This window comes from Tympanuchus pallidicinctus, unplaced genomic scaffold, assembly GCF_026119805.1.
Source record: "Tympanuchus pallidicinctus isolate F22 unplaced genomic scaffold, pur_lepc_1.0 scaffold7, whole genome shotgun sequence".
Classification (NCBI taxonomy): Eukaryota; Metazoa; Chordata; class Aves; order Galliformes; family Phasianidae; genus Tympanuchus; species Tympanuchus pallidicinctus.
The window spans coordinates 20,033,763-20,047,333 of NW_026294791.1; the positions used below are offsets into that span (position 1 = coordinate 20,033,763).

A 13,571-nucleotide genomic window follows, 5' to 3' on the forward strand; every position below is an offset into this window, starting at 1 on the left:
GATAAAACTTTTGCTCCACCAAAAACTCTTCTCCCCTTTGTTTCTAAAGCAATTGAGTTGGCAGGGATGAAGGCTTTTTGGGTGGGGTGGGAACTGTCTCATCTAGCTTCGTTGGTAAAAAGAAAAAAAGAAAAAAAAGAAAAGAAAAACAAAAGGAAAAAAAAAAAAACCTGTAGAACCACAGACCAACCCTGAAGGCCGTGCTTATTGTCACTAGATTTCTGTTAAGGATGACAGAGAAATTATCTGTAGTGAACATTAGTGTCTTCTAAAAGGCCAAGAAGCACAAATCTAGTAATACAAGATATCTGTTCTAGGAAAATTAAGGGCTTCTATTAAGCCCAGGAAACTTATACTTTAATAAATTAATATTAGTAATTGGTTAATTAACAAATGGTAACCAATTAAAAATGGAGAGTTTGTCTTCATCTTTGAAATGGACTGGTATTTGCATCAAATATTTTGCATGTTATGCTAAATATTCACTAACAGTAAATGAATTACTAACAATTCTTCTCATGTTAAACATGAGAAAACAGGCCAATCTGCCTGCACTGAAAGTTTCTTTTTTCATTCTCAGGCAATACTATGATAAACTATGATTAAAAATCCTTTAAGCTTCAAATACAACATGAAAAGGTCTCTGCACTTTCCCTATGACTAAAACTGAATCAGTTAAATATTATGATTCAATTACGGAATAATGTTAGAAGACACAGGATAGATATGGACTCTAAAATTATGGCCCAAATAGTTCTGTAATATTTTATATATTCCTTTTAAGTGTCATCTTTTTAATGGAGTACTGAAAAATATTTTAAATTAATAATGCAATGGTCTTGCATAGTAAATTCTGTGAAAGCCTGTTGTCACTCCAAGGATGCCCAAAGTAGCTTTATGAACAGTGCCTGGAAACTGTCAAATCATTAAAGTGAACCTAGAAAGAGGACTTAATTCACTGTAGAGTACACCAAGCACATCAGTTCAGGAAAATAAACAAATATAATCTGCCATGCTAGGTTCAATAAGGTATAACAGGCATCGTGTTTCAATTTAGCAGAAAAGATAAAAAATTATATCGAAAAACAGAAGACACTGGTAATTGCACTGCATTTTTACCTAACTTCCATTTGAAGAAACCCTTCTATTCAGTAGTAATCTTTGCTAGTAAATATGGATGCAATAATGCAAGAGACAAACAAACCTCTACATATATTAAAATGCTGTAGCGCTCATTAAAACATAAATGCTAATACAAATCTTGTTTCTGAGGTCCTATAGAAACCAGTCTGAATTGGCATCTGAGCTTATTCCTCTTGGACAAATCTCAGTGTAGTTAAGACACTGGCATATGAACAAGGTTAGCTAAAAACTAAATGCCCATCAGCTACTCTCAAGTGCCCGTGTGTATTCTGAGGTAATCATTAATAAGAGACACGGATGCCGTTATCTTCAGTGATGTGCTATAAATTCACTTCTCAGAGTAACTTTCCAACTGCCTGCATGCTGAGGCCTATCCCACTACTGAACATCTGCACCATGTAAAGCGAAGAGATAAGACAAGTGGTTGAACTAACAGAACATTTGAGCCACTGCTTTCCTAATGTATTATCAGTAGCACTAGAGTTTCAGTTATAACTGTACTCAAGTAACAGGCTCAGAGTAAATAACTCTAGTGCAAGTTGTTTATGGACAACAGGCAGGTGAATTTAGGTTACAGGTTTCAATTTTTAATCAAGTTAGTTTACTAAATTAACAGTGTAGACAAAAGCAAAATAAAGACATTCTGAAACTACTGTGAAGTAGCCACTTCTTTGTATCAATAGAACAACATCAACAAAAACGTGCTTCATTTTCTGCAAAGCAGTAAAAAGCTTCTCCTTTTTTTTCTCCATTGTTCTCTCCATTTAATTCCAAAATTAAGTTAATGGATTATACTGTGTAGAGCAGAGTCTTTGTGTGTATAAATGTCACAATTGTAATTGAGAGCATTACATAGAAATTGCTGGTAGGACACAAATTATTAAGAACTTACATAATGATTAATTTACTGAAAAGTGTGCTTGAACCTTTTTACTCATTTTTTTAATACCACCACCAGGAACAACATGCCGTCTCTGGTGCTGCCCACATGCAGCTGCCTTGTTATTTAATTCTCCTTGCAAACTAAGAGCAATATTGTACTAGTTACGATAACCAAGACCTGAGCAACTGCTAAATCAGTTATTTGATAATCCTCCCATTGAAGCCATAAGGATTAGTTCTCTGGAATTCAGACCAGAAATACGTAGTTCTGCATGTACCTAAACAACTGACTAGCTTATTCCCAAGCCAAACAGCACGTCTCTCCATGGAAAGATGTCGCAAATTGCAAAACCCGTTGTAGAATTAATAATAAGAGTGTGTTTCAGGGGCAAGTTACTGTATGAGAACGATAACCCCACAGAAATGCAACAAAGGGAAAACAAAGTTTAATAGTATGCAGAACTAGTCACTTTCTACTGCTGTTAATGAAATTATGGTCTCATTATCAATAGATTGTTTTTGATTACTTTCTGTGGAAAGAGAACTATCTTAAATCAGTCAAAAAAATAAGGAATTCTAGACAAATGGTGAAATGATTGCACATTAAAATGTATCAGAAAGTTTCAGTTTCCATATACAGACAGCAATCAAAAATTATTTCTGCAAGGCTTTGTTTTGTTGTTTTTTTTTAAGAGTCCATATAAAATAGCATATACTTACTGGAATTCTTTGAGAAAGTCTTTTGAAAAAAGTTAACAGCTGGTAGTATCAGTTTACACCAAAGCGACGGTAAATCTCACCCAGCATTACATCCTTCACTTATCTTGCACAGACTACCTTGCAAAGCAGGGTGTTTGAGGGTTATTTTGTTTATTTAGCTTTATTATGAACACCTTTTCAGAGTAATCTCTTAACAAATTATCTCAAAGAGACAAATGAAATGAATAATTAGACCAGCATGACATGGACAAAGCCATTCCCAAAATAAGCTAGTTGATCAAAGTGAAGCAGTTGGGCAAACTTACAGGAACCAGTTTCCAATACCATTTGGTAGGAGACTTCAGAGGAAGCAGTAGGAAAAAAAACACAAAAGCAGAAAGCAAAGAAAAAAAAAACAGGAACAATTTATCAGATTTCACCATTTTTACAAAGCAATTTTCTTCAACATTCTCATTTTGTATAACAGTAAATTATAATTTAATGATAAACATTAGAGCACTATAGCCACTGTATCTTTAACTCATTAGCACAAATAATACTGTAGAAATACTCATCTTCAGTCTTGGTAGATCAACATTATCATTTTCCCACAACAATAGATAAGACTGTCATATCAATGCAGTTCTGTTAAGTGCTTTCACACATGTAATTGTACTCTGAATATGCAATCTGACTAAAGAATTCATTTGAGACTTGAAGTTATGATTTCACAAGTATCAAAATGAACTCCAGCAGTGTATATGGAGAAGCAGGGAAGCTAAAGCAATGAAAAAAAGGTATAAACACGCTGTAGTACATTACAACCAATTGCAGTGAAGTCTGCATTAGTCACTTCAAAGCCAAAGAGGTTTATAATGCTTAGAATATTTTTGAACAGTCATATAGCAGTTTTCAGAACAACAAGAGGTGCAAGCAGTTATATTTTTGCAATGACAAATCATATTAGCATCAGCTGCATGATGTGCAATGACCTGAAATGTAGAAGGAGGTTTGACTATTCACAGAGAAATGATCCAAACTGGTATATACAATTCTAACCTGACACATTATCAAAAATACAAATTTGACCTAAAAACGTAAGATGAAACATACTGTTGGTGGATCTTTCTGTACTCAAACAGATAAAGAAAAGCTGAAATCCCTTGGAACAACACAGTTCAGTGACTCTCAAACTTGTACTTCATATGAATAGGAACAAAATTATTATTATGAGAATTACTAAGAATTGATCAGTCACTAAAAAAAACTGACAAGGTAATCCTGACTTGATTTCATGGTTGGTTTTTTTTCGTTTTTTTTTTCCCCCCCTCAAGAGAAAATTAAGAACAGTCTCAGGTGAAAACCTGCACTCCTACAAGAAGATTCTTTTATCTCCTACAAATCAAGTTTTAAAAATGACTCCAACATAAATTTAACTCTGCATAAATTCATCCTATGCCAAAAAAAAAAAAAAAAGTGGAAGTCATACCCTTCATCAGGCCCTTGTTCCTGCTCTCTTTCTTGTACCATCATTAGTATTCATGCAGCAGTGCATTAAGTAGATAAGGAAGTTCATCCTGCTCCAAAGCCATCTTCTTGATGGGTTAACTTTTGCTAGCAGTGGGGACTTAGAATAAATTTAAATGATTGTGGGGACTATAGTGTTAGTGTTTTACCTTCGCACAAAAAGTTGCACTGTTTAAACCAATTTTAAAATGTTTAAAGAGTTCAGGTCTTGGGGTAAATACTCTGAAATTTGATTTTCTCAAGGCACTTGCATTGATTTTGCTAAGTATTGACTCAGTCTAAATCACAAACAAGATAACAGTTTAAGAGAAAGCTCTGATTTCACTGAAAGTCATTAGTTTAACAAGTGCAACTGTACATTTACAACATATTGCTCAACTGAAGCCTGAAAACCAAAGCTACTACAAAACTTCAAATCCTAATTCTGAAAGATGCAGAGACTCTACCAGAAACAGACGAGATGACCACAAAGCACCAGCAGATCAAGATCCACAGGGGACTACCTGGAGCTAAAAAGATACATACTCCTTCCTCTCTTATCTTCTACAGGAAGCTAGCAGCAGAAGAAAATGAAGGAAAACAAAAGCAATCTCATAATCTGTTAATACTATTTGCAACTACTCAGAAATAGTTAAGTCTATCTTACCTCTATCATTTATTTATATGATATTTCACTTTTTTTTTTTTTAGCAATACAGAGATTTACTATTTAGTACAAGAAAGGTCACAACAGATTTTCAACAAGATAAGGCATTATGTTCAATATCTTTCTTATATCCGATACATGTAAGATTTTATCACGCTAGAGATTAGAAAAAAATTAAGGAGTTTACTCATTAACTTGATTTCAGTTCTCCAATATTAAGCTTTGCTGATTCTTGGCCAGAAATTAAGAAGAGCTCACCCTAATCACATGAATGACCTATTCTTCGCATGGTAGTTTTGCCACCTCTGTAATTCAGCATATAAGACACGTTAATTAAACTTGGTTTGGGTTCAAAACCCAATCACAGCTTAGAAATGCTAAAACAAAGTTCTGAAGGAACTGGGCCAGAGCAGAAGGAAGATTGCAAAATCAGTTAAATTTTTAGAATGGAATCATCACCTTTAGAACTTGTTACCACGTGGGTAACACGACAAACCTAAATTAAAAAATAGAGACTCAGCTTGAAAATGCGAAGCTGCAGTAAACATGTAGAACTATCAATTAGTTTCTCCAGGAAACTGGTAAAGTGTGTAATTACATTATTTTGGTTTATACAATGGCAGTGATCAAACCCATCCATCCATTTTCAATTTAGTAAAGATTACTGATGGTAACTAAACCCAGGCACAAGATAGCATAAAATAATAAGGGAAAACCGCACTGCTAAGTACTCAGACAAGAAATTGTACACATTTCACTAGTAGCCAAATCTCATACAAAAATTCAGTCAGCTTCTTCACAGCTTTGCTGAGATACGTGAGAGGGAGGGTCAATGCCATACAGTAACAGGACACGTCACTGATTTCGTACCATAAAAAGAACGCATGAGGGATGGAATATGGAGACAAATAATCAGACATGAAGTCTGAAGATAAATGCTAGCAGATGCTTGACAAGAGTCTCTTCATGGTTTAACAGAAAATATGAACAACTGATTTATAATAGATTTTCTTCATAGTTTTCTGTGGAAAGTTTGCATTCAGTATAATTTGCAGTTAGGAAATACCAGTTTTAGGCATATGTTTATTATGTTTTCTAGATCTCATTTGGTAAATACTGTTACATTAAAAAAAACAGTTAATCATCAGTTGAACAGACCAGCATTTCTCAAAGAAAACCTAAAATAACAATCTGAGTTACCATCTGAATTTACCATCTTCCTGCATACAAAAAAAGAGATTTACATTCCTTAAATCCAACTACAAGTGACTCTGTCTTTCAGATTCTAGACTCACTTTCTAAAATCAGATTCCACTTGTCATTGCAGTCTGCAATCTTTCTGTAAAAACGGTATTTGAAAAAAAAAAAACAAGAAACCAACCTGTAATATAATCTGCAATGAACTCCTGCTAGCAGAAGAGACATCCAGGGGCCAACTGGAGCCTGACATTGTACCCACATTAAGTTTTCCAGGTAATAAAGGTATGCCAATATATAATCATAGCATGGAATACCTGACAATGTAATTTATGCTGCTGACTATCACACCAAGGCAAATAACCTAATATGCACCTGGAACAATAGTACCTAAAACTGTAGTGTATGTATAGAAAGAATTATAATTTCTTCCATTATTTGTCAATAATTGCTGTTTTACAAGTGCATTTGTAATGTGGTCAACAGAATAGGTTCTGTGTTAGAGATTGATATTCATACAACAAAACCATCACAAATGCTCACACTAACGTTAGGCAATTTTTTCAGTCCACTGGTTTTATTTATGGGATATGGTTATGGACCATGCAGTCTATTTCAACAGTTAATTGAAGAACAAGGACATAAATACAAATTTTATCTTGACATTTTTAACAAAACACAAATTATATTCTAAATTATTCAAATTATAATCTAAGTGAGAATAAACATTACTGATCTTTTTTTGTTTACAAATAATGATAATTTTATGTAATTGCTCTTATATATGTGGGCTTTTTTTTTTCCTCTCGTCACTGCTATTAACCATATTAAGATTCTAATGCAAAAACTATTAAGATTTCAAAAACTATTCACATCTTTCAAAAGTGACTGACTTCATCTTATTTTCATCTAGGATAGAATTATCCAGAAGCATATTAAACATGCAAATTTATTTACTCTGGAACTGAATGCAATCTTTCCACATTTTAAATGGGCATAATGCTATTTTATTAACTGAACTCCACAAACAAAACAAACAAACAAAACAAAATACCTACAACCCTTTTAGGAAAACGTATTAAACAACTTTTATTGTTCACATTAAAAAAGTTGGAATAAACATCTTGAATCATAAAGCAGTTCTTCCCATGATGCCACATGCAGATTTATCTCTTTTGAGATGCATGTAATTCACAAGGGTGAACACTGAAAAAAAACATGCATAAAATGTGCTTTCCTTTTTCACAGTTGACTCAACTGCATTTTGAAATTATCTAGGAAGTATTCATTAACCTTAATCAATTTCTTACAACCACTGCAACACATGTTTTCTTGCTGTCAAAAACTGAATTGTCATTAAGGACAACTGGGAATAAAAAGTGCAACTTTCCTATTGTTACGTTTGAAAGGAATAACTTCATGGAAATCATGAAACTAACTTAAAAAACAAATAGGGGCTGGATTCTGTGATCCTTGTGTGTCCCTTCCAATTCACTATATTCTATGACTCTAAAACCTTGCATTATGTAACAAACAGTTAAAAACTTCAGTGTTTGCAAATGCATATTTACTAATACATACCATATATAAGTAACTGTTATTTACAATGAATGCTTGTCCTTGATTAAATTATTTTAACTCCAGCACGTACCTTCTGACCTCCTGCAGATTCTGCACTGTGATGCTCTTTAAGTTTTTGTTCCTGTTCCATTATGTCTTTCAAATGTTCATTTACCTACAGACAAAAAAGCTTATTCCGTGGTCCGAGAAACAAGTTGTGGAAATTGCAAGTTTTCTTAAGGTCTGTAAATCACTACACTAAGTTTGCTGAAAAGATTTAACAGATATTTCTGATTCCATAGCTGTGAAGTGTAACCTGCAAATGTCAACATTCCAGCTGCAGTCTAGGTCACTTACGTTTAGCTTTATGCTTTATTAACAACTCTGCCCTTTATTATGCTTAATTGCATTTGATTAAGAGTGTATTGCTGTCATTTGATTTGATTATGTGGTAAAGCTAAACAATCTCAAGCAATATGTGCTCAAATATAAACAGAACACTTTGCTTTTAAATCAGTATAAATAAGAAATTAGCTCTTTTAACATAGCCAACCGGAGACACTCACCCAGCCAACACGCTATCTCAACATGACAGCAACTGTTAACGTGCCACATGCAAGTTAGATTATTCTATTTAATTTAGACTTCTCATTTATCTGTATCACATAACTAGTTGAACTGATTTCTGCAAACTTCTCTTTTTGTTATCCACAAACAGCAGATGAAAAACAGTCCCTATCAGATACACCTATGTATATACATATCCATTATCTCTAATACAATCTTACAGACTACAAATAAAATCATGGTTTGCTTCTCCATTGTTCATACCTTATTTATCCAGAACATGACAGCATCTTCTATGTCATAAGGTAGATCCGTAGCTTGGAAAAAGGATGAATACTGCTGAGTGCATGCAATCACTTTCTCAACGCTGACCATCTCGACAGTATAAGCCATCATAAGAGTATCAATCATAGCCAAATGAGCACTCTACAAAGAGAAATAGAAATGCCTAATTATTATGCACACTGAAATACCACTTTCTTACGTACTGTTTGCAAACATAGCCAGATGCATAGGGTGCCAAAACTGTAAATGCTGTTAGTTTTCTGTCTGGTTTTCAGTTTTTGAATCAAAACCAAACAACAGAAACATGCACAACAGATTTGAGAAAGCAAGACAAAGCGAAAAACAAAAGGCTCACCGTGAATTAAAGTAACTTGTGCAATAAAACAAACATCAAAAGTAAAGAAACGCAAATGGAAGAAAAAGAAACAACTTTCATGATACAAACATTACATCAACTTGATGTTTTAACAAAGCCTAAGAAGTCTTCTGAAATCTCCTTAGTGAAAATAATCCCCCTGGCCTCATCAATGTTATTTTACTGGAAATAAAAACTGACACTGGCTGGAAAGCATCCTTCAATCAATCGTCATTATATTGCTGCATAAGTGCAACTTCACCTGTTTTTCAAGTCATAATTCCAGGAAGAAGACACAATTACATTAACGTAACTAAAAAGCAATATGACAGAAAACAATTATTTTTCTTCTACCAAACACATTCTCTAACACAGATGTAGCTAAACACACACCAAACACACACCACTATGTTTAAAATAGGCACATACTGATAAATAAAACATGGTGTCTGTTAACACAGATGTTTCATATATTGAAAGTCCATGTCTATTTCATAGTTTCTAAAAAAAATGTAAGTAAATAAGCAATCAGGATTTTCACTACATTCTCATGATCAAATAAGAAAATGATGCCAGTTTTTAGAGGCAGCACTTAAGAGATTTGCATCTGCTTCACAACACGCTTTCTAAGCATTTCCCCTAAACCAAAATGATTTCCCAAGACAGCATTTCTGAACATGCTGCTTTTAAACACATCTCTTATTGAAAACAAAGACCCCAAACACTTGTTAACACCGACCAGCTCTGTTGTATTCTATTAAAAAGTATGCACATAAACATTTCACAGGACAGCTTCTACAGCCACGGCAGCAGCAGCAAACACCATGAGTCAGGCAGCAATATGCTCTCATCACTGCAGTTGAGGCTGTGGACACATCATTTATTCCAGAATTCCCAGCAGGAAAAAGATGAACAGATTCAGGTTTCTTGCTGCCCTTATTGTATGTATTACTTAAGAATGTTACAGTGCTGCCCTTAGAATCAGACAGCAATAAGTAAATACCATTTTTTTATGCAGCTAAGTTGTTCCGTTTGACAAAAAAAAAAGGCAGATTATTCCTTAGATACTAACTACATATTTTTCATGAAACTGTGCCTGATAGCAAACCTTCCTGGCAACAGCCAGTGCTCTTACACCTTACACCCAGGAGCCTCCCTGCCTGCCACAGTGCGAGTGCTGCCCGCTCTCACACTGCACTCCTGCTGCCCAGTGCCTGCATGGCTGAGTGACTGCAGGGCTCTGCCCAGCACTGACACAGCCTCCAAGGTGCTGCTGGAGCTGTGGTTTGGACATATCCAGATGTCTTATACACGTATCTATTAGTGGCTGTGCATTATCTATTAATGGAACAACCAGCCATCCAACAAAGTATTTTTTTTTCATTATCTCTCTTTCAGCGTCAGCTGCCCACGGCTGCTTTGCAAACCAAAAACATGTGAGCAAATAGGTCTCGGGTCTTCACAGGCACATGTGTTACAAGGTAGAGATCCATACCGAAGTCTCATCCCATGTCCAAGCATCACAAAGCATTAGTGCCTGCCTCTTCCTACAAAAAGTTAATGCCACACAACCTCTCTCCTCAGCCACCTTCCCCAGCAACTCTAGCAGCCACCTCAGGAGACGCACAGATCAGATTCCCGAAAGACAAAGCCAGTTTCTTAGCTGAACAGTCTTCACATTTGTCCAGGAAGGAATAGGAAGGTAAGTCAGTTCACAAACGCAGCCATACCACTTGCTTCACTGCAGATTTAGAAGCTGACGAGGACTTGCTTCTCAGCCTCCAGTACCTGTGGTAACAAATGGCAAGGACACCCTGGCCCGTTCCTCAACACATTACAGCTTCTCTGCTAAGGACAATACGCAATTCACATCAGTGTGGAACAGAGGGCTTTAAAGACCTACACCCAAGGTGCTGAGAGCCTTTCGTTTGGAAGTATGCTCATACTTTCTCACTTGAAAAGAAGGCCACTGACTGGTTCTGAGCCCAAGCTAGCTCCACAGATAAGAACTTGAACATAACAGTATAAAAATGCTCTTTGACATACTCCAAAGCTGTGGGAAGGTCAAAGACTTGTTCCTAAACATACTTTACGTCCAAAAGATACAGAGCAGACTATGTAGCCTTTTCTGTGGCATGTTATCAAGATACTGAAGTTAACTGAGCAGCCTGGTTCACAAACTTCAGAATTAGGTGATGAAGAAGCATCTGAAAAATCACAACAAACAACTCAGTACTGCAGCAAACTTAACCCTCATTATGGAAAGTATTGATGCATGTAGAAACAAACCAGTAAACAGATTATTCACATATTAGTAAAAGCCAGTACCTACAGTACCTATAATAACAGAAAATTGCTGAGAACACAATTTGAATCAAGTAAACTAACAACACTGCGCTGTACAACTCATATCTACAAAAAAAAGTAGCTCCCTTCACTCCACTACAGAGTTCACAGAAGATCTACTACTTAGTTCTAAAAGTCACAGCTTAGAAATGAAATCCACGTCTTACACTCACACATTAACACATTTCAGCATTTTGTTAAGTGCCTGCTTGGAAAGAAAAGCAATGGAGCTAAGTTCAAAAACTACTGCTATCATTCTGTATTCACTTGGCTTCTGCCTACCAAGATTCTCAATATATTACAAATGCATTAAGTAAATAAAATTAATTACAGTTAGCTAGCCAAATCACATATTTTCAGTGTTTCCAGTAAATTATTTAAAACTGCAAACTACTTATGCAAACAAATGCAGCAATGAAAAGATGACCCTTGCCAATAGTCTGTTACTATCAAAACAAGGTTGAATCAACCTTCTGCACACTGATGGGATCTGTTTGAAATAAGTTACCACGTAAAGGTATCTGCAAAGTCTCAGAAGTCTCATCAATTATTTTCCTTATAACTCATAGAAGACATTCAAAGGGGAATATTAAAATAGTATTGGAAAAAAAAAAATTGGTCAACTTGAAACTACGATCCCAAGAAACAACTCACAAATTTGCTATTTTTGCCAATTTTATTTACAGGTCAATCCTGATTGAAATTACCAGTTATAGATTTTTTTTTTTTTTCCCCAAGGAACTGAAAGCAATCATATAACATGTAACTTAAACCTAAAATAATTGTAGAAAAAATTAATTCCACACACAGTTCCACTGTTTCTTCTCCCCCCTTATCTGAGAAAAAGTCAAGCAAGCTACATTCTTTTATGTCTTGTAGTTCGTTATGCTAAACAAAAAATACTAAACTAAAAACTGTGCTACAAAAACAGTGCCCCATTGTTTAAAATACAAGGTTTATCAGCATAACTATTGAAGTCCTGGAAAAAAAAGTTTGAATAGTAATTAAGTTCCCAAGAGAAGCCTTCTCCTCCTTTGATCATTTCACTACAATGATGCAAAGTAGTGAGATCTTAAATGGCACAATATTATGCCTTAAAAAAATGCTCCATTTTGAAGTGGATTTTTTTTTTTTCTTTTTCAAGACAAACACAGTTTTGTTTTTTCTCAGCTACACCCTGCACAGAACACAAGAGTCTTAACTCAATCATCCCATATAAGTACTGGTTACTTTTTGCTTCTTTAATGTAGGTTCCACAGCTTTCTTTTCCACTACTGATTAGTTCAGTAAGCAGCTTACTGAATTATCCTGAAGCATCACTGCTAATGCTTTTTTCTGTCTCATCTCTGATTATTTGGTTCACTCCACTTCCAATCAGCAACTATCAAAACTTCATAAAAAAATGTACTATGCATAAGGTGTGTGTGTGTGTATATATATATATATATATATATACACACATATATATATATAGTACATACATGTATACTTATGGGCAAATACTGCATATTATATCTGATATTGTTACATACTACTAAGCATAGTTATATGTTCCACTAAAAGATGCAAGCAAGGAGGTTTCTTTTGACCTGATTCCTTAGGAAAATCATTGCTAAAACAATTTCCCAGAATGGTACTAGAAAAAAGGGAGAAAAAAGAACAAGAAGAAGGTAGAAAATATAATTGTTAACTTCATGCTTGTAAAGCAAAACTAAATGTGCCAATCAAAAATCCTAAGTCTTTCCTTTTTTTCCTTTCTATTAAAAACACTCCCCTAGTCACTATGCTTTGAGAGACTTGATTTGGACAGGATATTGTTTCTGTAAACAGGAATACATATTTCTGTTCTCATGGAAGTCGCTGTGTCTGAATAATCTTCTGAGAAAAATTTTGTGAAGGGATTTGGTCACGTTTAGGAAAAGAAGCCCTTAAGCTGTACTTCGCACTTGTAAAATAAACATACATTTCTAGCTAGAATCCCTAAAGATTTTACCCACACTGGATCTGGCACTCAAACAAAGAATGGAAGAGATCAGATCTCTAAAATCAGCTGGGAGAATGTTTGTGCCACTTTGTTTTTTTTACTGATTTCTACACCTGTAGCCAATGGTGTCTACTTACCGAAAACAGGTTTTGTTTGCAGGTGCTTATCAAAATACAGCATAGAACAAATTTGCTTCTCAGCATTCACATGCAGCACCCGCACCACTGGTGACAGCTACTTCAGCAGCCAACAGTAATGAACACAGTAAATTCCACAGACTTGGATGTAACAACTTCAGGTCATGTTTCATCACATACTAAGATTACAAACACATTCACCGTTTTCTGTATTCCTAAAAGCAGTTACCTGGTAATGCTAAC

At 35.0% G+C, this 13,571-nt stretch overlaps 1 protein-coding gene across 5 annotated transcripts in view; it reads right to left on the minus strand.

Moving 5' to 3' along the window:
* The window catches only part of CAMSAP2 (calmodulin regulated spectrin associated protein family member 2), a 72,255-nt gene that overhangs the window by 26,690 nt on the left and 31,994 nt on the right, over positions 1 to 13,571 (minus strand). For 3 of the 5 annotated variants that reach the window (XM_052666965.1, XM_052666964.1, XM_052666968.1), the window contains 3 exons: positions 8,486 to 8,647; positions 7,746 to 7,829; positions 3,051 to 3,083 (listed from right to left, as the gene is read on the minus strand). In XM_052666965.1, the coding sequence (XP_052522925.1) occupies positions 3,051 to 3,083; positions 7,746 to 7,829; positions 8,486 to 8,647 (279 nt within the window). The remainder of the gene's footprint in view (positions 1 to 3,050; positions 3,084 to 7,745; positions 7,830 to 8,485; positions 8,648 to 13,571) is intronic. The other 2 variants (XM_052666969.1, XM_052666967.1) reach the window with 1 other exon arrangement.